Genomic DNA, 24283 nt, shown 5'->3' with positions numbered 1-24283 from the left:
TCAGCTTGCGAGAACTTTTTCGTCTATTGCCCTCATTATATATATATATATATATATATATATATATATATATATATATATATATATATATATATAGGCATAAAATAAGCTATATAAAATTCGCTAGATGACAGAACACATTATATAGTACAAAGTGTATAAACGTGATATACGTATTATTCAGCTTGTAATAAGGATACAATACCATAAATAAAAGTAATTCCCAGAAATGTATTATATCGTTCTCAGCATTAAACCCATTCGGTTCTAAAGTGCATAATTTGTGGATCCAAAAGACCTCTTGTCTCGCCAGAACATTTCACTTGTCACCACCTCTCATTGGATTTCTGATAATCTCAATGGCCTTCCATTTAAAGGAGCCAACATTGCCCTCGTGAATATCAAAGAAATGTCTGGCGAGTTCTGAACATCTTTTATTATTTGTGATATACCCCAAGTGCTCATGAATTCTAGTACGAACATCACGGGTAGTCATACCTACGTACTGTTTTAAGTGTTGTGTACACTGAATGAGGTAGACAACAAATTTGGATGATCAATTGATGCACCCTTTTGTATTAAAGGTTTGTCCTGTGACATAAGGCGATAAACTTGGACCGGTACTTGGACCCGTACAAATTTTTGTAATATTGTGAGGAATATTTGGTTACAAATGTAGGTACCATGTGAACCTGAGTAGATTGTTTAGTGGTTGGTTTAGCAGATTTTAAAAGGTTTTCTCTGGGTATTTGTGACACATCTTTCAAAACATTGCTAATCACTTTTTCTGAATACCCTCTATCTCTAAACCTTTGTTGTAATGAAATATTGTCCAAAGTATATGTTTCTGTTTTGGAATTAATACGTTTTGTTCTAAGGAACAGGCCCTTAGCAATGCCTCATGTTTTGGATGTGAACTAGAGGCGTGTAATAGTGAATTTACTGAGATGGGCTTGCAAATTAATTTTGTGTCAATACATTTGTAAGTGTGATCAAATTTAAAGGACCAGTCAACACAGTAGATTTGCATAATCAACACATGCAAGATAACAAGACAATGCAATAGCACTGAGTCTGAACTTCAAATGAGTAGCAGATTTTTTTTCTGACAATTTTAAAAGTTATGTATTTTTCCACTCCCCCTGTACCATGTGACGACCATCATCCAATCACAAATGCATACACGTACCATGTGACAGCCATCAGCCATTCACAAATGCATACACACTTATTCTTGCACATGCTCAGTAGGAGCTGGTGACTCAAAAAGTTTTGTTAATGGAAGTAAATTGGAAAGTTGTTTAAAATGGCATTCTCTATCTGAATAATGAAGTTTAATTTTGATTGAGTGTCCCTTTAAGACAGATATTAAGGAAATTAATCTCCAATTCTTGCCACTCATAAGTAAATTGGATTTCTGGAATCCCTTGATTAAGGAACTCCACAAAAGAACTAGCCTCTGATATATTAAATGTGCCGATGAATATGAGATCATCAATAAATCTCATGTAATAGTTTACCCGATGCCTTTAGGGGTTATTATCTCTGAAGAGGAAGACTGACTCCCACCAACCCATGAACAGGTTGGCGTATGAGGGGGCAATTTTGCCCCCATCGCAGTCCCCCTCTTCTGGAGATAGTAAGTACCTTCAAACAAAAAGTAGTTGTGCTCAAGTAAGAACTAGATAACCCTAAGAATGTAAGTAATGGTCTCATCATTATAATTAGTCATCCTATTCAAAAAATACTTGACGGCTCCAAGACCTAGAGTGTGGGGAATAGAAGTATAGAGTGCCGTAGCATCAACTTTTAACCACTGCTTATCTTTCACCACCTGCAAAAGCTCTACAAGGGTCAATAAATGAGTGGTATCCTTCAAATAACTTGGGAGTGACGTCACCAAAGGTTGTAAGATGCTGCCAATCCATTCAGACAGTTCATATAGAGAACCAATCCCTGCCACAATGGGACGTCCTCTAATGTTGTCTAGCCCCTTGTGAACCTTAGGCAGGTGGTGAAAGATAGGAACAACTGGATTAGTTACATACAAATAATCAAAGGTATGTTTATCCAGAAACCCTTCATATAGACCATCATCCAATAAAGATTTTAATTTATGTTGAAAGTGTCTAGTTGGGTTACTACCTAGGGTGCAGTATGATGTCCTTTCCATCAGTTGTCTCAATGCTTCATCTATATATGTTTGTCTGTCCATCACTACTATATTTCCACCTTTGTCCCCTTGCTTGATCACAATGGACCGAGTTTTTGCCTTAGTAAATTTTGACTTTTCTGTGGTTTTTTTCTATGGCTCCAGTAATCCATGTCCTTAGTCTGCTTGTCTTCAGCAAACTGTTTGCAGGCTTTCTTGTGCATCATCTGTAGAAGAGGCTTCCTTCTGGGATGACAGCCATGCAGACCAAATTGATGCAGTGTGCGGCGTATGGTCTGAGCACTGACAGGCTGACCCCCACCCCTTCAACCTCTGCAGCAATGCTGGCAGCACTGATACGTCTGTTTCCCAAAGACAGCCTCTGGATATGATGCTGAGCATGTGCACTCAACTCCTTTGGTCGACCATGGTGAGGCCTGTTCTGAGTGGAACCTGTCCTGTGAAATCGCTGTATGGTCTTGCCCACCGTAACGCAGCTCAGTTTCAGAGTCTTGGCAATCTTCTTATAGCCTAGGCCATCTTAATGTAGAGGAGCAATTCTTTTTTTCAGATCCTCAGAGAGTTCTTTGCCATGAGGTGCCATGTTGAACTTCCAGTGACCAATATGAGAGAGTGTGAGAGCGATAACACCAAATTTAACACACCTGCTCCCCATTCACACCTGAGACCTTGTAACACTAACGAGTCACATGACACTGGGGAGGAAAAATGGCTAATTGGGCCCAATTTGGACATTTCCACTTATGGGTGTACTCCTTTTGTTGCCAACGGTTTAGACATTAATGGCTGTGTTGAGTTATTTTGAGGGGACAGCAAATTTACACTGTTATACAGGTTGTACACTCACTACTTTACATTGTACCAAAGTGTCATTTCTTCAGTGTTGTCACATGAAAAGATATATTAAAATATTTACAAAAATGTGAGAGGTCTACTCACTTTTGTGGGATACTGTCTAAGATAAAGAAACATGTATATGTACACAATGTGATAAAGTAATGAGATCTGATTATACCTACAAGCTCAACCCATTTTATTAGGTTGTGGTTTCAAAACACAAAATCAGCTAATTCATATACACAAATAAACCTTAAAAAAGCACATCTCATACATTTTATACTCTGCCGCTGGTAAAAAAAGTAATTGGAAACCCATTAGGGGAAAACAATTGTATAGTATACGGTCCCTTTAAGGTATAAATGTAGTTCTATAGCAGTGCAAGCACAATTTACACAAGGAGGTAATCCTGTTTTTAAAGGGACATGAAACCCCCCAATGATTCAGACAGAGCATGTATGTTTTTTTTGTTGTTGTTTTTTTAAAGGAAGTGTCAAATTTGCTTCTATTATCAGATTTACTATTCTGTTGGTATCCTTTGTTGAAAACCAGGCAGGTAGGTTTAGGAAACTGCACATACAGGCCCCTATTTATAAAAGGTCTTGCGGACCTGATCCGACAGTGTGGATCAGGTCCACAAGACCTCGCTAAATGCGGAGAGCAATACGCTCTCCGCATTTAACATTGCACCAGCAGCTCACAAGAGCTGCTGGTGCAACGCCGCCCCCTGCTGACTCGCGGCCAATCGGCCGCCAGCAGGGAGGTGTCAATCAACCCGATCGTACTCGATCGGGTTGATTTCCGGCGATTCCTGTCCGCCTGCTCAGAGCAGGCGGACAGGGTTATCATAACTTGTGTTTCTGGCGAGTCTGAAGACTCGCCAGAAACACGGCCTTTCAAGCTCCGTACGGAGCTTGATAAATATGGGCCACAGTACCTTAGGACTATATGGCAGTATAGTTTACCTATAATTTTTTTATTTTTTTTTATTTGCAAGAGCACGATGGCATGTATGATAATGAAACAATTATAAAATAAGGAAACATTTGGAAACTTTTTAAAATTGCTCTGTCTGAATCACGAAAGAAAAAAATCGGGTTCATGTCCCTTTATAATGACCTAGTTAATGAGGGTACCTTTTTTTGAAGCAGTTTTGTCTCAAGTATACTTCAGATGCATCAAATCAAGAAAGTAGAAATATTTAATTTTACCCTTACCAAATGATTTTCTATATTTAATTATGATCTCCTTATCTGAATTAGGTACAACAATAAAATCAATATCATTTTTGTTTTTGCCTATAGGTTCTTCTCTGTGGAAACGAGTAACCTTCTACCGCTAATGCTACTAAATATCCTTCGCTCGAGCATCATTTTCCAGAAGGAGAATGCTTCCACAATTCTCCATAAAAACTTGTTCTAACCAGTGAGCTGCTGAGGGATGGCAGACGTTTATTCAGAGGATCAGCGGAACCTTATCATCCTCCTCTCCAGTCCACTCTCTGCCTTCATCATCCTCACAAACCTTTTCATCATTGTGGGCATTCTGTGCAACCGTAAGCTTCATAACACAGCTAACTACTTCTTCCTTAGCTTGCTGTTTGCTGACTTCTTCACTGGAGTGGCACTACCTTGTATCCCACGTATGAGGTTCAGCAAGGATTTGAGTTACTTTCAGTGTTTAGCTGCCTTTATATCCCCCAATTTCTTTTTCCTCTCCTTTTTGTCCAATTTACTTATGGTTCATTATGAAAAATACCTGTGCATCATGTATCCTTTACACTATCGCAACCTCTGGGTACACCGTTTTGTGCCCTTTGCCTTGCTCCTTGTGTGGATACTGCCACTAGTGTTTGCCTGCCTTCCCCTACTGGGCTGGAACTCCTGGGAAATGAATAACACATGCTCCTATGAATTTGTCTTCCCCCGTCCCTACATTTACCTAGAGACCTATGGTGTTGTGATTCCCTCTATCCTAGCTATTATTTTTATTACGATCAAAATGCTTTCTGTAGCCAGGAAGCAGCTAATGGATATAAAAAAACTTCATCGTTCAGTGCAGAGGGAAGCAGCCACCGTTCTGGAACGCCAGATGAACCTTAGGTATGCCAAGTGCATTTCCATCGTATCCCTGACTTTCCTAGTATGCTGGGTCCCTTACATTGCTTTTCTCCAAGTCTCTGTACTTGCCATGGCGCAGTACAAGATCAGTTGGTGGATTGTCCTTATCACAACTTGTGTTGGGAGCGGCAGTGCTGCTGTTATACCAGTCATTCTTGGACTTACTAATCGACAATACACTGAACTTTATAGGAATATCTGCCAAAAGTACTGTAGTCACTGCAGCAAATCGCCAAAGATACCATGCAGACGTAATGAATTGACAAGGAAGGAGCACACTTTAGACGATGGTTTAACAACTTTGCAGCAATGTGATTTCCAGTCTTAAGAATAAACAGACTGCTAATATGCTGGAAAGGTAATGGTGGTTTCTCTAGCAAGCAGCAGCGGAATAGTCATGTCTTGCACTGCTGCCCCAGACTTAAGAAAGAGTAAAATACAGCTGGAAAGAACAGAGATGTGTTTGTCTTTATTGCAGCAGACTTTGATACAGAACTCATTCTGGTTTCTTTGGCAGCATTCCCATCCCACCATGACTACAGAACATTAGAATGTAATTTAATAGAGGCACCAGTGCACTTCCGCTTTTTGTTTACAAGATCAGGCAGACTGCAGGAATGGTACATGGGAGCAAGCTATTTGTCAAGTGCATTGCTGGCTTATCCCATATTTGTTTACAGTTTTGTCTTAAATATAGTTGCCAATATGATCTATAGACGAGTAATAGCTCTGCTAATCTATAACATGACTCATTGTTACAGGAGAAACTGCTTCAAATACTGAAGGATTTAATGAGTGTACAGTAAATATACTAAGAGGTTGTCTGATGCATCAGCACAGGGATCCGGGAAAGGACTAAAAATGGGACTGTAGCTGAATATCCAGAACTGGTTGCAACTGTACATAAAGCAATTTTTTATTATTATTTTTTTTCTTTTAATGGGGCATTCACTAGTTACTCTAATTATGTTATACAACATGTTGTAAAGATTACATACACTTTCCATTAGAAGTGAGTGTCCCCAAACAAATTATTTTTATTTCTTGCCTCAGTTTCTGCTATAATGCAGTTAGGACGTTTACACTGTGGTTAAGGACTGATGACAAAATGTTTTCTTTTATTAAATGGGTTTAAAACCCAAAATGTTTCCTTCATGATTCAGATACAGCATACAATTTAAACAACTTTCCAATTTAGTTCTGTTATCTTGTTCACAAACACCTAGATTATGAGTTTTGCGCTAAACAGGGTGCGAAACTAATACCAAAAAGTTGTGTTATTTCACTCTCTATAGTACTGCCATTACGAGTTACTGAAAAGCCTCCTTGTGCATGCGATATGGTGGCATTAAGCTCCATACCGCACAAAATGCAAGGGCTGCTTTGATGTGCTCATGCACGCTTTCCCCCATAGACATCAATGAGAGAGTGTTAGAAAAAAAACTAACACCTGAAGTGCAGAATAAAACATCTTCGTAACGCAGCCCCATTGATATCTATGGGGAAAAAGTTACGTTTAAACCTAACACCCTAACATAAACCCAAAGTCTAAACATCCCTAATCTGCCGCTCCCGACATCGCCGACACTAATAAAAGTTATTAACACCTATTCTGCCGCTCCCCGACATCGCCGACACTATAATAAAGTTATTAACCCCTATTCCACCGCTCCCCAACATTGCCGACACTACAATAAAGTTATTAACCCCTATTCCGCTGCTCCCCGACATCGCTGACACTAATAAAAGCTATTAACCCCTAATCCGCTGCTCCCCGACATCACTACCACTATAAAAAAATAAATAACCCCTAAACCTCCAGCCTCCCACATCGCTGCCACTAAATAAACCTATTAACACCTAAACCGCCGGACCCCACATTGCAAAACACTACATTTAACTATTAACCTCTAAACCTAACACCCCCCTAACTTTAAATTAAAATTACAATATAACTATATTTAAATAAATAAAAACTTACCTGTGAAATAAAAATAAACCTAACATTAAACTATACATTAACCTAACATAACTATTCCAATAAAATAAAAAAATACTACCAATTAAAAAATCGAAATTACAAATTTCAAAAAACTTAACACAACGTAAAAAATAAAAAAATCTAAAATTACAAAAATAATAATTACTAAATTATAAAAAATAAAAATCACTAAGCTTACAAAAAATAATAAACAAAATGATCAAAAATAAAAACAATTACACCTAATCTAATAGCCCTATAAAAATAAAAAAGCCCCCCAAAATTAAAACACCCCCTAGCCTACAATAAATTACCAAAAGCCCTTAAAAGGGCCTTTTGTAGGGCATTGCCCTAAGTTAAACAGCTCTTTTACCTGTAAAAAAATACAAAGTCCCCCCAACAGTAAAACCCACCACCCAACCAACCCCCCAAAATAAAAAACCTAACTAAAAAAACCTAAGCTACCCATTGCCCCTAAAGGGGCATTTGTATGGGCATTGCCCTTAAAAGGGCATTCAGCTCTTTTTCACTGCCCTTAAAAGGGCATTCAGCTCTTTTACAAAAGCCCAAAGCCCTTATCTAGAAAAAAAACCCACCCAAAAAAAAACTAACACTAACCCCAGAATATCTACTCACGGTTCCTGAAGTCCGGACATCCAACTTCATCCAGGAGGCGACACCTTCATTCATCTCGGTGACGTCTTCTATCTTTATCCCGGTGGCGCGGAGCGGAGCCATCCTGGAAGCCGATCCCATCCTGTACGGCGTTGACTGCATGAAAAGGACGCTCCGTGCAGGATGGGATCGGCTTCCAGGATAACTCCGCTCCGCTCCACTGGGATAAAGATAGAAGATGTCCCTGAGATGGATGAAAGTGTCGCCGCCTGGATGAAGATTTCTCGTCACCTGGATGAAGGTGGATGTCCGGACTTCAGGAACTGTGAGTAGATTGGAGTTAGTGTTAGGTTTTTTTTTTTCGATTAGAGCTTTGGGCTTTTGTAAAAGAGCTGAATGAATTTTATTTTTCATAATTTAGTCTTTATTATTTTTTGTAATTTAGTTATTTTAATTGGTAGTATTTTTTATTTTATTAGAATAGTTATATTAGGTTAATTTATAGTTTAATGTTAGGTTTATTTTATTTCACAGGTAAGTTTTTATTTATTTAAATATAGTTATATTGTAATTTTAATTTAAAGTTAGGTGGGTGTTAGGTTTAGGTGTTAATAGTTTAATTTAGTGTTTTGCGATGTGGGGGGACGGCGGTTTAGGGGTTAATAGGTTTATTTAGTGGCGGCGATGTGGGAGGCCGGTGGTTTAGGGGTTAATAACTTTATTATAGTGGGGGCGATGTGGGAGACCGGAGGTTTAGGGGTTAATATATTTAAATAGTGTTGGCAATGTGGGTGGGCAGCAGATTTGGGGGTTTTTGTTTCGCAAAATCCATAACTACTGTTCTCAGATGGCGGTATGGATCGTGTTGGTATAGGCTGTAACACAAGCATTTTAGCCGGACTGCACAACCTGTAATACCGGTGCTATGAAAATCCCACACAAAAACGTAATTTATTTGAGTGCGGAATGGACGTTGTGTTACAGGCTAAAATGCTTGCGGTATAGCTATACCGCCGCGACTTGTAATATGCGATCCTGGCTATTACGCTGGAATGGCCATTTTTTCAGTGTTAAAAGCTGTACCACAACATTTGTAATCTAGCCGTTAGTCCTCTAAGTATCCTTTGATGAATTGCATAACTAGGTAGGTTCAGGAGGTGGGAGCTAGCTGCGGATTGCTGGCTGCATATACTGTATATGCCTCTTGTCATTGGCTTACTAATGTGTTCATCTAGCTCCCAGTAGTGCATTGCCGCTTCTTTCAACAAAGAATACCAAGAGAATGAAGCACAACTGATAATAGAAGTAAATTGGAAAGTTGTTTTAAAATGTTTGCTATGATCCATGAAAGAAAATTTTTAGGTTTCCTGTCACTTTAAGTAGTGAAAATGTGGATAATTGAACCTTAGCATGTCCTGCTGTTACTAGTTTATATTTTGTGCATATCAAAATGAAATCTTATTATATTTCTGATTAAGTTCTCATGAAAAAAATGTATATCTTTTATTTAATACTTGCTATCTAAAATGAATGGAAATGTGTGTTTTTCCCCTTTCTTCTTATGTTATTCTAAAACATTATTTTGTTGTGTGACTCTAGGTATATTGTTACAAAAAAGGAAGTTCGTTCCAGTAAAATTTAAAGAGACATTAAACATTTCTTTCATGAATACAAAAGAGCACTATTTATAAAAAATATTTTTTGGCATAAAAAAAGGTTAAGCTAAAGCTGTTTATTTTGATTTTGAAACAGGAAGTGCATACCTGTGTACAATCTAATCCTAGGGACTGAATGCTCACTGGTTGATAAGCAGGATTCTCACTGCTCTCATTACAGGAACATCATTATTAAACAAATCAACAATAATTTACTGCAATGCCATAATGTTTCTGAAGATTCACTGCTGAAGCTTCCTTTGGTATAGATGCTGTAAGTGCCTTAGATGAAAAATAAATGCACATATACAGGGAGTGCAGAATTATTAGGCAAATTAGTATTTTGACCACATCATCCTCTTTATGCATATTGTCTTACTCCAAGCTGTATAGGCTCGAAAGCCTACTACCAATTAAGCATATTAGGTGATGTGCATCTCTGTAATGAGAAGGGGTGTGGTCTAATGACATCAACACCCTATATCAGGTGTGCATAATTATTAGGCAACTTCCTTTCCTTTGGCAAAATGGTTCAAAAGAAGGACTTGACAGGCTCAGAAAAGTCAAAAATAGTGAGATATCTTGCAGAGGGATGCAGCACTCTTAAAATTGCAAAGCTTCTGAAGCGTGATCATCGAACAATCAAGCGTTTCATTCAAAATAGTCAACAGGGTCGCAAGAAGCGTGTGGAAAAACCAAGGCGCAAAATAACTGCACATGAACTGAGAAAAGTCAAGCGTGCAGCTGCCAAGATGCCACTTGCCACCAGTTTGGCCATATTTCAGAGCTGCAACATCACTGGAGTGCCCAAAAGCACAAGGTGTGCAATACTCAGAGACATGGCCAAGGTAAGAAAGGCTGAAAGACGACCACCACTGAACAAGACACACAAGCTAAAACATCAAGACTGGGCCAAGAAATATCTCAAGACTGATTTTTCTAAGGTTTTATGGATTGATGAAATGAGAGTGAGTCTTGATGGGCCATATGGATGGGCCCGTGGCTGGATTGGTAAAGGGCAGAGAGCTCCAGTCCGACTCAGACGCCAGCAAGGTGGAGGTGGAGTACTGGTTTGGGCTGGTATCATCAAAGATGAGCTTGTGGGGCCTTTTCGGGTTGAGGATGGAGTCAAGCTCAACTCCCAGTCCTACTGCCAGTTTCTGGAAGACACCTTCTTCAAGCAGTGGTACAGGAAGAAGTCTGCATCCTTCAAGAAAAACATAATTTTCATGCAGGACAATGCTCCATCACACGCGTCCAAGTACTCCACAGCGTGGCTGGCAAGAAAGGGTATAAAAGAAGAAAATCTAATGACATGGCCTCCTTGTTCACCTGATCTGAACCCCATTGAGAACCTGTGGTCCATCATCAAATGTGAGATTTACAAGGAGGGAAAACAGTACACCTCTCTGAACAGTGTCTGGGAGGCTGTGGTTGCTGCTGCACGCAATGTTGATGGTGAACAGATCAAAACACTGACAGAATCCATGGATGGCAGGCTTTTGAGTGTCCTTGCAAAGAAAGGTGGCTATATTGGTCACTGATTTGTTTTTGTTTTGTTTTTGAATGTCAGAAATGTATATTTGTGAATGTTGAGATGTTATATTGGTTTCACTGGTAAAAATAAATAATTGAAATGGGTATATATTTGTTTTTTGTTAAGTTGCCTAATAATTATGCACAGTAATAGTCACCTGCAGACACAGATATCCCCTAAAATAGCTATAACTAAAAACAAACTAAAAACTACTTCCAAAACTATTCAACTTTGATATTAATGAGTTGTTTGGGTTCATTGAGAACATGGTTGTTGTTCAATAATAAAATTAATCCTCAAAAATACAACTTGCCTAATAATTCTACACTCCCTGTATGTGTGCATTGGAGCCCTTTGCAGTCAAATACCTGAAAACATGAACATTTTATTCAGTATTAATATTCCATAATGGTTTTGAATATGTATTTACTTTAAATATTTCACATTCCAATGCTCTTCACATAGGGGAATATGTTCTAGGTATTATAGACATATATTTTAACAAAAAATCATCAGCTATATATATAGAAAAATGTATTGAAGAATAAATAGGACATATTCTTCTATGTGAAGAATATTGGAATGTGAAATATTCATATTTCATGCCAGGTTTAGCGCTCTTGAATAAACGCAGTCGGGTTAGTGCGTGAGTATGGGTTTTGGTTTTGTTTGCAGTTTGCACGCTTTATTGAAGTCTATAGGAGAATATGTTAACGCGGTCACGATATTCGAAGTTCAACTTTTGCACTCATCAGGTTTTTGCTCGCAAGCTAACTTTTTGCTTTCAACTTGTAATACAAGTGCAACCCGACGCGTGCAAAGTATTTGAATAGCAAAGTTTACGTGCGAGTGGGAGCTCAAAAAAGTGCGCCACTTGTAATCTAGCCCTATATATGATAATCTTTCTATTCTATACCCATCACCTGAAGTGGGTGAGACTCTGCGACAGAGAAGTCTGGAGTTGCTGTCAGACACGGAAATCTCAGCCCACCCTGGAAAGTAAGGAGGGGGAAGAAGGAGGGTGTGAGGAACTGAAGCTAAACTGGCTGTGTACCATGTGAGTTAAAAATAAAGTAGTATGGACACCTTGGATCTTGACATTAAACAACAAGCGTTAATGTGTGTCTAGTTTAGTTATTTTAAAGTTGTTTTAAAAAAAAAATCAGAAATAAATTGCTGATCAAACAGGGAAGAGTCATGTCCTTCCAGCTTCTTGCTTTCTCTCTGATTGGAATTCCTTTTAGTTCTTCCAGAAATAGCTGGGATGAGGTTTGCAAGGGAAATTCATGTGTACACACAAAGGAAATCAGTCCTTGCAATTATAGGTGTTTGTGAAAAATCTTGTAGTAGGATAATCCCAATTACTTTTTTTATTCACCAATAGTATGTGCAGTTGGTTTATCTTGTTGGTGTCTGTATGTCTATCAATTTATAGTTTCAAATAATACTCGATAGGTTCAGCATCCAACAGTAATAAGAAAGGTGCAGGCTAATAGGAGCCACTGGCCAACTCCTTAGTAATAATATCAGTCCAAGAAATAGCAGCACCTTATTTCATAACATTTATTTTATTGCTAGAGACAAAATTGCAACGTTTCAGGGGGTCAGCCCCTTAATCATGCATATGTACATCACATCCTGTATGCCTTAAATAGCCAACAGATTAGCCCTAAGGACACACCCATTTACCTGTGCACCACCTAGTGGCTATTTCTATTCATTACATATCAATAAAAACAAACAAAAATAAATACAAAGATAAAGTAACATGTTGGAGCAGCTTTGCAATTCTTATATATTAATCAAATATAATGTATTATCTACACAACCCATCAGAAGATGCAAACATGTCACACCATCTAACTAGTTATACATAATTAAATCAAAATGTAGTGGATCTATTTTAATAAAATACTGACCAATCGATCTCTTTATTCATACCATTTGGTGTCAATGTATCTAATTTAAAGATCCAGAAAGCTTCTTTTTGTTTAAGTCTTAGTTCCCTATCCCCACCCCTCCGGGGTCTCTCAATGTGGTCAATAATTTGAAAACGCAACTGACTAATTGTATGTCCTGCTTCCAAAAAATGGCTAATAACTGGAGATGTTACTACTTTGCGTCTAATATTACTTTTGTGTTCTACTATCCTTTCTCTGACCATCCTTGTGGTCTCGCCAACATAGCCCCGCCCACATGGGCATTTAATGATATATATAACGTATTTCAAATTACATGTATAATACCCTCTTATATTTAATTTTTTCTTATTACTGTTGAATGCCGGACCTATTGAGTATTATTTGATACTGTTGTCACTGACCATGAACCAGGCAATCATATTGGAGGAATCTCCAGTTCTTGAAGCAAGTGGAGCACAAGTTTTTATGTACTCAGAAATGGAAGCAGCAAGGATAACCACTTTAGTCTCTGGCTCGAGAGACTTTCTGCATACCTCTCATACTGAGACCTCTACTACCCAGTATTCACGAATATGTAAGAAAAAGTTGTCATATGACTTGCATGCAACAACTTTAGCCGAGTACCATCGGGTTAAACGCATCCCCAGAGGTTTACGGATGCATGTAAGGCTAACCCTTCTTAAAGAAAATAATGAGTATTGTCGAAAATTTTAAAAGATCTTAAATAAATGCTCATTAGACATATTGGTACTGACAGTTGAGTACCTACAGAAGGATATAGAGACAGTAAAGCTTACTATTGAAGATTTGGAAAAAGATCTGAAGGTACAGCTTTCCCCTGCCAATCTGGATAAAATCCTGAAAGAGAATGCAGCACATATAGCTGAATTGAGGAAATCGATAGAGATGAGCAAGATTACCAGTCTGGGAGGGTTTACCGATGGATCTATGACCCCAATGGCCGCGACCGACCCCACTCCCCCAAACAGAGGAGACGTCAGAAGCAAGCAACTCAGCAAGAGCAGTCAGCTGCGAGTAGCAGTTCTGAGTCGTCTGATTTTTCTCATGGAGAATCGGACGGAGGCGGACGCAGGCACCGCAAGCGGATTCAATACATCGTCACGGCCCAGAAAGGAGGTACAGTTTGCATCTCGGACTCGGTCAACTCATCAGAAGAAATAGTGGTCAACATATCGTCCCATGTTCTTCCGGTTGATGAACAGAAAGTTTTGGGTAAAGGTCTTTCGTTTTGTCCTCAATCAGACTGTGACTTTTTCCTATTACAGCAGGACTTACACTGCTTTTTTAGAAATATTAAATTAAAAGTGTGGGCACATGAATTCCACAATGTAAGTAATGTAACTAATGAGAGTAACGATCTGTTGAATATCAAAACATTGGGTCTTCGGAATAAGAGTAACTTTTGCCCCTCTAATATTAATGCGAGTGTAAATACATTTGAAAAACTAGTACTTGCTGATATATTAAAGTTGCAGTCGAAAGTGTGTAAAGGTACGAAGCCTGTGGGTAGACAGGATGTTAATTTTACTAGAAGGGATGGTGAGGCATTGAAAAACTTAGTAGCTAGACCTGGTTTGATTTTGAAACAGGCAGATAAGGGCGGAGCGGCGGTGATTCTGAATAAGGATTACTACAAAGATGAGATAATTGAACAGCTGTCCGACCCTAGTGTGTATAGGAAAGTGAATTGTAACCTATTATTTAACATTCTTAAAGAGGTTAACAAGATTCTAATGTTTGCCAAATCCCGGGGTATAATAGATGCTAATACAGCTAAATTTCTGTAGATAGAGGATAGTGTAATTCCAGTTTTTTACACTTTACCTAAAATACACAAGTCCCTTTATTCACCCCCGGGACTCCCTATTGTGGCTAGTACCAACTCTGTAGTCTCTAATATTGCTGTAACATAGTAACATAGTAGATAAGGTTGAAAAAAGACTGAAGTCCATCGAGATCAACCTATACAAATCTAAAATACTTACAAAAAGCTCCAGTTAAGCTTAAATAACCCCATTAAAATGTGACCCATTTAATACTAGCAATCATATCCATGAATTTTGTTTATATACAGAAATGTATCCAGACTATTTTTAAATGTATCTATGGTATTGGCATTCACTACCTCCTTTGGTAATGAGTTCCACAATTTTATTGCTCTTACAGTGAAAAAACGTTTCCGTTGCAGGAGATTAAATCTCCTTTCCTCCAACCTTAAATTATGACCTCTTGTCAGAAACAATTTTCTTGGAATAAACAGAGCTTCTGCCATCTCTGTATATGGGCCTTGAATATATTTATATAAAGTAATCATGTCACCTCTCAAGCGCCTTTTTTCTAAAGAAAACAGACCCAGTTTGAATAGCCTCTCCACATAGGCTGTGTATTTAGATAAAATTTTACGACCTTTGGTGGTACTTTCAAGCAGTTATCTTAAAGACACAGGGGACTTTCTATCCAAACTAATGGGTTTACAATTTCAAAATTATAAATATGTATTGTTAAGCCTTGATGTGATAAGCCTATACACCTCTATAACACACTAAAGTGGTCTGGCTGCGATCAAATCTGTTTTGTACTCAGATGACAAATTGAATATGCCTCAAATCCATTTTGTATTGCAACTGTTGGAATTAATTTTATATAATAATTTCTTCTTGTTTGAAGACTCCTTCTATGTACAATTACAGGGTACTGCCATGGTTTCCAATGTCGCCCCCAATTATACGAACCTATACATGAGTGTTTTTGAAGAAAAATTTGTGTTTGAACACCCATTGTATCTTCGGTATGGCGCCACCTGGTGGCGCTATATCAACGATTTTTTTGGTATTTGGCTGGGCGGCATTGGAACCCTGACAGACTTTGTGACAGACCTGAATAGAATGACTAACCATATACAATTCACTTTAACCTTGAGTGAGCATAAGATTAATTTCTTAGATACTACGGTCCTCAAAAATGGGAATGTATTGACCACTGATCTATATAGCAAAGACACAGATAGGAACAATCTGTTACACTATACTAGTGCCCTTAACCCCACATTGATTAAGTCCCTTCCAAGGAGTCAATTTTTACGTGTTAGACGCATAGTCACTGACAAAAATAGAGCTAAGTCTAGATTACTTGAGATGAGTCAGAAATTTATTGAGAGGGGTTACCCTAGGGAATTTATATTAGCTGAGATGGAGAAAGTATTAATGACCCCAAGGAGTGGCCTCTTTATACAGCATGATAAGTCAAAAAAGAAAAATGATAGAATTATCTTTATATCATAATACTCTAAACAGAGTTTGGAAATACAAAAAATTGTACGTAGGCATTGGCAGGTTTTAAAGACATGTAATCCAGAGATTGCGGAATTTGTTAACATGCCCATGCCTGCATACAAGCGGAACAGCAATTTACGTGATAAGCTTATCAGAGCAGATATTGGTTCCTCAATTGTTTCGATACAAACTTATATTTCAGAGGCACAAAGAGGATGTTTTCCTTGTCTACAGTTCTCGAATTGTAATTCTATGATTAAGGGATCCCAATTTTCTCATCCCCTTACCGGGAAAAAATTCAATATAAAAGGGTATTATACATGTAATTTGAAATACACTATATATATGATTAAATGCCCATGTGGGCGGGGCTACGTTGGCGAGACCACAAGGATGGTCAGAGAAAGGATAGTAGAACACAAAAGTAATATTAGACGCAAAGTAGTAACATCTCCAGTTGTTAGCCATTTTTTAGAAGCAGGACATACAATTAGTTGTGTTTTCAAATTATTGACCACATTGAGAGACCCCGGAGGGGTGGGGATAGGGAACTAAGACTTAAACAAAAAGAAGCTTTCTGGATCTTTAAATTAGATACATTGACACCAAATGGTATGAATAAAGAGATCAATTGGTCAGTATTTTATTAAAATAGATCCACTACATTTTGCTTTAATGATGTATAACTAGTTAGATGGTGTGGCATGTTTGCATCTTCTGATGGGTTGTGTAGATAATACATTGTATTTGATTAATATATGCAAAGCTGCTCCAACATGTTACTTCATCTTTGTATTTATTTTTGTTTGTTTTTATTGATATGTAATGAATAGAAATAGCCACTAGGTCGTAGCATACTCAGGTGTGCACAGGTAAATGGGTTAATCTGTTGGCTATTTAAGGCATACAGGATGTGATGCACATATGCATGATTAAGGGGCTGACCCCCCGAAACGTTGCAATTTTGTCTCTTGCAATAAAATAAATGTTATAAAATAAGGTGCTGCTATTTCTTGGACTAATGTATTTGCTGCAGATTCAACCTTACCAGTTTCATCCCAAAGTTAAAGTTGACCTGTTTTGCTTTCAATGTTTCTATGCCTTCATGCCTCCTGCTTCCTTTGCTAGTGTTACTTGCTTCACATTTACTTGGTATACGTGTTAATGGTAAAAGAAAATGACACTCGGACGCTGAGTTCAGAAACCTATCAAATCAATGGCATGGAGAAAAGCACAATATGGGTAATTACCCCCATTGCAGTGTGTAACACAAGTAAAAAAATATCCCACAGCAATTCCTCTCTTTGGCTATTAAGTCTCCACAAGGGAGCAAAAGGGATAGGCAATCTACTCACACATTCGATCCTTTCCGCTACAGTCCCTTTTGTGCTTTGTGTGTATGGGAAGCGGAATTGGAATAAACCACTGGGCATAGGCTGGAAGGGGTGCACGCTGAAACGACCAAACGGCAAAGCAAAGCACAAAAAAAAGTAATCTACTGCTTTCTCATGTTGCCCCACTGCAATTATTTAAAAATGGCTGGGTATTACAGTGCTATTCCTATCAAAAATACAATTCCATCAAACAAATATATCTATAATTGAATCCATGAAGTGGCCCTGACAGACACTGAACTCACCAGAAATGCCTGATGCGCATTTTGCAACACAGTTTTATCAAAGGTAAAGTACTTTTTTTTATTAACATAATTTGGGTGTTGTTAGAGTATTGAAGTATTATATTGATGCTACTAAGGATTTCAAACAAACTTCTGGTTTGTTTTTTAACTTTTCTGGTTAAGGGCAGAAAGTTTCAGAAGTTTATTTGGCCTCTTGGTTGAAACGTTTGATTCTTAAGGCTTACTTTGAGGCAGGTCAGCCTCCATCTAAACAGATTACTGCTCATTCTACAAGCTCAGTTGCCACCTTTTGGGCTTTCTAGTATGATGCTTCTGTTGGCCAATTTTGCAAGGCAGCTACTTGGTCTTCTTTGCACACTTTTGCTAAATTTTACAATTTTTATGTTTTTGCTTCTTTTGTTCTTCATAGGCAGCCTTGGTAGGAACGTCCATCAGGCAGTTGTCTCAGCTTGATTTATTTTTTGCCTGATGATTAATTGTAAGTGCATTGAAAAAAATGCCCCTTTGGGGTTGTGGATTTAGTTTTTCAGTGAAAAAAGATGTTTTTTAAATCCCACCCTTTGTGTCTCATTACTCGGATACTCCACAGCTTGGGTATTGGTTCCCAGGAGTAATGGATCATGGACTCTCACCACCTGTATAAAAGAAAACATAATTTATGCTTTAAAGATACATTCATTTATTTCATGGTGGTGAGAGTCCACGAGACACCCTGTGGTTTTTTTTCTTTCTTGTGCACATCTTTTTCCCCTCTTCCTTTTATTTTGCTCTTATTTCTTTTCCTACCTCATTTTGGTTGGCTATACGTTAGACTGAGGTACCTGTGAGGTGGGAAGGGTTTTATAGAGATCTTGGGGTTTTGGAATCTTTGCCTACTCCTAGTGGTTGGGGTGTTTAATTCCCGGGAGTAATGGATCGTCGACTCTCACCACCATGAAAGAAATGAATTTATCAGGTAAGCATAAATTATGTTTTTCAGCTGATTGTAAATGAGTTGTAAGCAGATGACAAAATTGATGCAGAATCTTTTGGCGCTCTACAAATAACTGATAATAATAATCATGTGCAAGCTGGTACTTACCACTGTATAAATGTATAAAAAAATAACCACTACCAATGCATAAAAGAGTGTTGTTTACATATGTGCATGTGGTTGCTAGATTTTATCGTGAAAAACAAGGTTGATTCCCACCCACTTCGCTGTGCACGAATATCAACCAAATAGAAAAATATCTAATACGCATGCTTCTTGCATCCCTTTGGTGTAACATATAGCAATATCTTCTTCAGCTTCATATCTACTTTCCCAGTTTTTATTTTCTAATTAAAGGGACAGTCTACACCAGAATATTTATTGTTTTAAAAGATATATAATCCCTTTATTACCCATTCCCTAGTTTTGCATAACCAACACAGTTATATTAATACACTTTTTACCTCTGTGATTATCTTTTATCTAAGCCTTTGCAAACTGCCCCTTATTTCAGTTCTTTTGACAAACTTGCATTTTAACCAATCATTGCTAGCTCCTAGGAACTCCACGTGCATGAGCACAGTGTTATCTATATGAAACACATGAACTAACACCCTCTAGTGGTGAAAAACTGTCAAAATGCCCTGAACTAAGAGGTGGCCTTCAATGGCTTAGAAATTGGCATATGAAACTCCTAGATTTAGCTTTCAAATAAGAATACCAAGAGAACAAAGCAAAATTGGAAAATTGTTTCAAATTACATGCCCTATCTGAATAATGAAAGTTTGTTTTGGACTAGACTGTCCCTTTAATTATGACCAATCTTGCTCATTGCAGCTTATTTCAAAACTTTGTTCTCTACTCACAATTCTCTCTCTTTAAGGGACATTCTCATGAAAACATGACATGTTTTTATTTGTTAGAGCATTCTTGTATTATTACCTAGCTCTTGGTCCTGATAATCTAAAATTCCTCATCATGGAGAAATATCATTCTGACCCTCACATGGGAGACCTCATGGAATTACCTAAGAAAAAGGGCTGAACTAGGAATGTCAAGTGAGTTGTGAGCTTATTTCCATAGAAAGTATTGAGGCCCACACTAGATTGCAGAGTTTTGCAGGGCAAAGCAAATGTAACAGGAAGCTCCTGGCCCTGAAAGCAATCAAAAGTCCAGTATAGTTTACCTTGCTTTTGTTTATAGTTTCACAAGTGTAGAGTTTCTTTTTTTTGCACTTTAATATGCAATGAACATATTTTGAGATTGCCTTGCCAGCCCACATTTGGCAAGACGAAACCATGTGACCTACAGTTGTAGAATGCATAGACAATTCTGATACCAATTAAGAGGATACATCATATATGCTCAAGGAATGCCCCTGTTCAGCCTACTTGTTAATCTTGTGAGCCTCATTTTACAACAGAAGTATAAGACAATTTGGTTATGATTTCAACTTTGTTTTGTAAACTACCATGTACATTAAATATAAGTTTTAACGTAGTCTTTCAATATAATTTTTTTGTATCACTTAAGGATTATTTCTATAATACATAATTCACATTTTGCATAAAAATATTTAACAGAAAACTAATAATCAGTATTGTAGATTGATAGCTTTCAGGAATAGGGCTTCTATTAATTCTGGAATTAGCATTACTTATGGCTAATGTAAACCAGTTAAGATGTATGTGAGATGGTATTTCCGCTAATAACCTTGTTAACTTGTGACAACAAACATTCTAGAAAATATGTTTTATATCATAAAGTTACAAATTTTTGGATGATCATTTTATTGACTCTTGATTATAAGATTTCCGAAAAAGAGTCCATTTGTACATTACATAGTATTTAAAACCCTCTTCCCAGCTAGTAAGTAGATTCTGCTGGCTCTACATTATCTATTCTATTTCATTTCTGGATCTTATTTCACTATGTTCTGTTTTCCACATGAATGAAACACAAAATGATGACACCATGGATCTGATGTTGTTTGCGGTTTACGATGTTTGAGACATGAGTGTGTAGATGTGACAACCATGATCTTCAGCTTGTAAATTTCTAGTCTGCAAACACAAAGCGGATCTTACATTGACACTGCAGTTGATTAATGTGTTTGCAGAAAGACCTTATTCAAACAGGTAAATAGCAGTGTTAAGTGATGCCCTAATTACCTATTCCACGGTGACAGTACATCAAGAATGACCGCGTGTTGGTTTCTTTGGCTAAATGAAGGAGGATATATTATTAATACAGTAACCATGCAATTAGAGCTATGTCCAGACAAAGGAGTACCATAGTTGCTTTTTAAAAATTAGTTAAGTATTTAACTGTAAAATAGTGAAAATATAAAGTGTTAACACTGGCGGAACAATTCATTTAAGGATTACTTGTATGGTATAATGTCAATTCACATTTTGCAGCAATAAAATAATGTGAGAATTAGTACTGTAGATTGCAACCTGCCAGATAGCATTACTTATGGCGAAACCAGTTAAAGTGAAGCTAAATTTAGATGATAAAGTGCCCGGTTTTTAAAAGGGGCACTTTAATTCATCAAATTTACATTTCACTCGTGTTGTGAAAATACTTACCTTTTAATCTTGACAGCCGCTCCAGCTATTTCCCAGGTCGTCGCAAGCCTCTTCATACGTCAGACATGACGGATCGGTCATCCTCCAATCACGGCTTCCCACCTAGGGGAATAAGTGTCTGATTCAACGCCGTGATTGAAGGAAGCCGGATTCCCCACGACGGGCGGGGGAAGTTATACAGCGGCTGTCAAGATTAAAAGGTAAGTATTTTCACAACACAAGTGAAATGTAAATTTTGATGAATTAAAGTGCCCAGGGCACTTTATCATCTAAATGTACCTTCATTTTAAGGCACATGAGAAATAGTATTGCTGCTAATAAGCTTATAACAACAATCGTTCCAGAGAACATATTTCAATGTCTTATTGATTACAGATAATAGCTATGAGTTTTACATTAGCTTTTCTATGTTCTTGTTAAAAATAAGCTAAAGGGACATTCCGGTCAAACTTTAAATGCACATAGATGAATTACATCTTTGAATAGAAACAAATTTGCAATTTACATGTATTGGCAGAAATGCTTTTAGTAAACGTTATTTACTGTTTTAGTAATGTTTTTCTCTGCACGTGCATGTGAAGCATAGCTGGATATTCTCAGTGCACCAGCATTTTAAATACTGCAGCCGCTCATAGTTACAGTGGGGCTTGTATCATGTCAGCAATTAACAAATTCAGAGTCATTACCAGATAGTACAAGCACCTTAGGCTCTCTGAACAACTGCACAGCGCATACTTAAATACACTTTGAAGCTATAGGTTTTATTAGGAGCATTTTTGCTAATACATGTATATTACAAAAATGCTTCTATTCAAAACTGAAATGCATCAATGTGGGTTCCAGCTTTGGCTGCAATGTCCCTTTTATTAAAAAAAAAAAAAAAAAAATAGAGTTTTAACACTGGTGAAAATATATAGAAGTATAGACCTTTAACATGTGAGGGGCAATGGTGAACCATTAACTCAACTATAACCCAGTCATCTGCATAATATCAGAAAAGATTAGGATCTCTTTCAGTTTTTAAACAGTATTATGCTATGCCCTCTCCCTCTTTTTCTTCTTTTTTGATACAACCTGCAATTTTAAGATTTAAAGTGAAGACTGGACATTTTTTTGCATTATTCCATTTAGAGACACTATTGTACACTACAGTGGCGCACAGTGTTGTTAAATAATGTTTGTTTTTAAAATATGACAGAGCTGAACACACAAAGTATACACAATCAATATGCAAGCTCTGTTGTTTTTATGCAGTTTTAGTTTGTACCCATCTATAAACCCGTGATCATGAATGTAACAGTGATTTATGTTTCTCGATACAAAGTGTATGTTCATAACTGTATTATTCAAGTTGGATGGTCCGCTCCATGATCTTTCCTTACAGCACCCTCTCATAGGTCAGTGTCATTTACCTGCACACATCATATAGTACAATCCATATCAAACTCCTTCTTTCTACATCTTACATGACATTTAGGGCCCAATGATCAAAGTATCGCTATGTCCAACGAGAAATGTTAATTTCTGTGTTGCCAATGTTCACGCCAGATGAAATGTTCTAAAAACGTGAGCTTATTCCATAGAGATGTGGGATAGGGAACTGGGTAGAATTATCCTTCCACAAACGGCAGCTACTATTTTCCTAAACACTAAAAAATCCTCTATCTCAGCATCCATACTAGAAACCAATTATAAAATTCTACACTGTTGGTACTTAACTCCACGAAAAATACACCGGCTATACCCAAACACTAACAATAAATGTTGGAGATGTGGACACGTGGGCAGTGGTATGGGCCACATGTGGTGGTGGTGCTCAAGATTGAACCATTTTTGGTATGAAGTTATAGCAGAGGTTGAGAAGATACTACACATACAAATCCCACCTGATCCCCTCATATGGCTACTAAATAAGCCTGTCAGACTGCCGATTAAATCCCTTCTCCCTCTATTTAGGATATTCACAAATAGTGTTAAAGCATTGATAGCAAGAAACTGTTACGAGACATAAGGGACTCTTACTATTGGCTATTGGGGCTTGTGAGAACTCTCTATAGGGGTTTGGGATGGGTAGCACCCCCGAGACTGGACACTCCACATTGTTACAATTCTTGATTTATTGTGTCTTCATCCCCCTCCTTCTTTCTTTTACCCCTTTTTGAGTACACCTAGTTATTACCTGTTCTTATTGAAAATTGGAAATTGTGTCGATGTACTGATACTGTTAATGCAACCTTTATGTTATTACCTTTCATGTGGAATTGATGTGGATCGCTCACAGTTTCTGTGTTAATAAAAAGAATTTGACTAAAAACGTGAGCTTAGTCTTATCATCAGATTATTTGCAAAGCTGTTTCCATTGGAAAGTATAGGCCTCTCTACCTTAGAACATTCCAAGGTAATAAAATATTGGTCTTTGGTTTACGGACATTTTATTAGGTTGTGGCTTCAAAACACAAATTTATCTATTTCATATATACAAATAAACCTAAAAAAGGTAATTTTCATACATTTTATACTTTGCAGTTGGTAAAAAAGTAATTGGAAACACATTAAGGGACAAACTATTTTACAGTATACTGTCCATTTAAGTTCATTCATGTAAGTTGATATAGTCATTACCTATTAATATTGTCCAAAGGGATCCTTTACACTTTAACCCTCACTGCACATGGGAGGTTGCAGTACTGAACATTCTGTGCATGGCAGAGACCCTCACATCACACAGTGAAGTGTACTAAAACAATGATTCCATTTCACATGCACTTTTAATTTGCAATGCCAATACCTTCACAGCATTGTGATATTATTAGAATCCTTTGATCATCAGGCCCTTAGTAGTGCATCTTGATATGAAGCCCAAAATGCTTATTTTTCTTTCATGATTACGATAGAACATACAATTTCAACCAACTTTCAAAATGATTTCTATTATTAAATTTGCTTT

The 24283-nt window shown here is 37.5% G+C and overlaps 1 protein-coding gene across 1 annotated transcript; it reads left to right on the top strand.

Moving 5' to 3' along the window:
* The first annotated feature begins 4318 nt into the window (after positions 1 to 4318).
* On the top strand, positions 4319 to 7723 carry GPBAR1 (G protein-coupled bile acid receptor 1). Its single transcript, XM_053689805.1, has one exon. The coding sequence runs from the start codon at positions 4451 to 4453 to the stop codon at positions 5456 to 5458; it is 1008 nt and encodes a 335-aa protein (XP_053545780.1). The 5' UTR covers positions 4319 to 4450; the 3' UTR covers positions 5459 to 7723.
* Positions 7724 to 24283: the final 16560 nt, after the last annotated feature.

Source organism: Bombina bombina, chromosome 1 (genome assembly GCF_027579735.1).
Source record: "Bombina bombina isolate aBomBom1 chromosome 1, aBomBom1.pri, whole genome shotgun sequence".
Taxonomy (NCBI): domain Eukaryota; kingdom Metazoa; phylum Chordata; class Amphibia; order Anura; family Bombinatoridae; genus Bombina; species Bombina bombina.
Note: the sequence above shows the minus strand (reverse complement) of the source record. Positions and strands in the feature narration are given on the sequence as shown.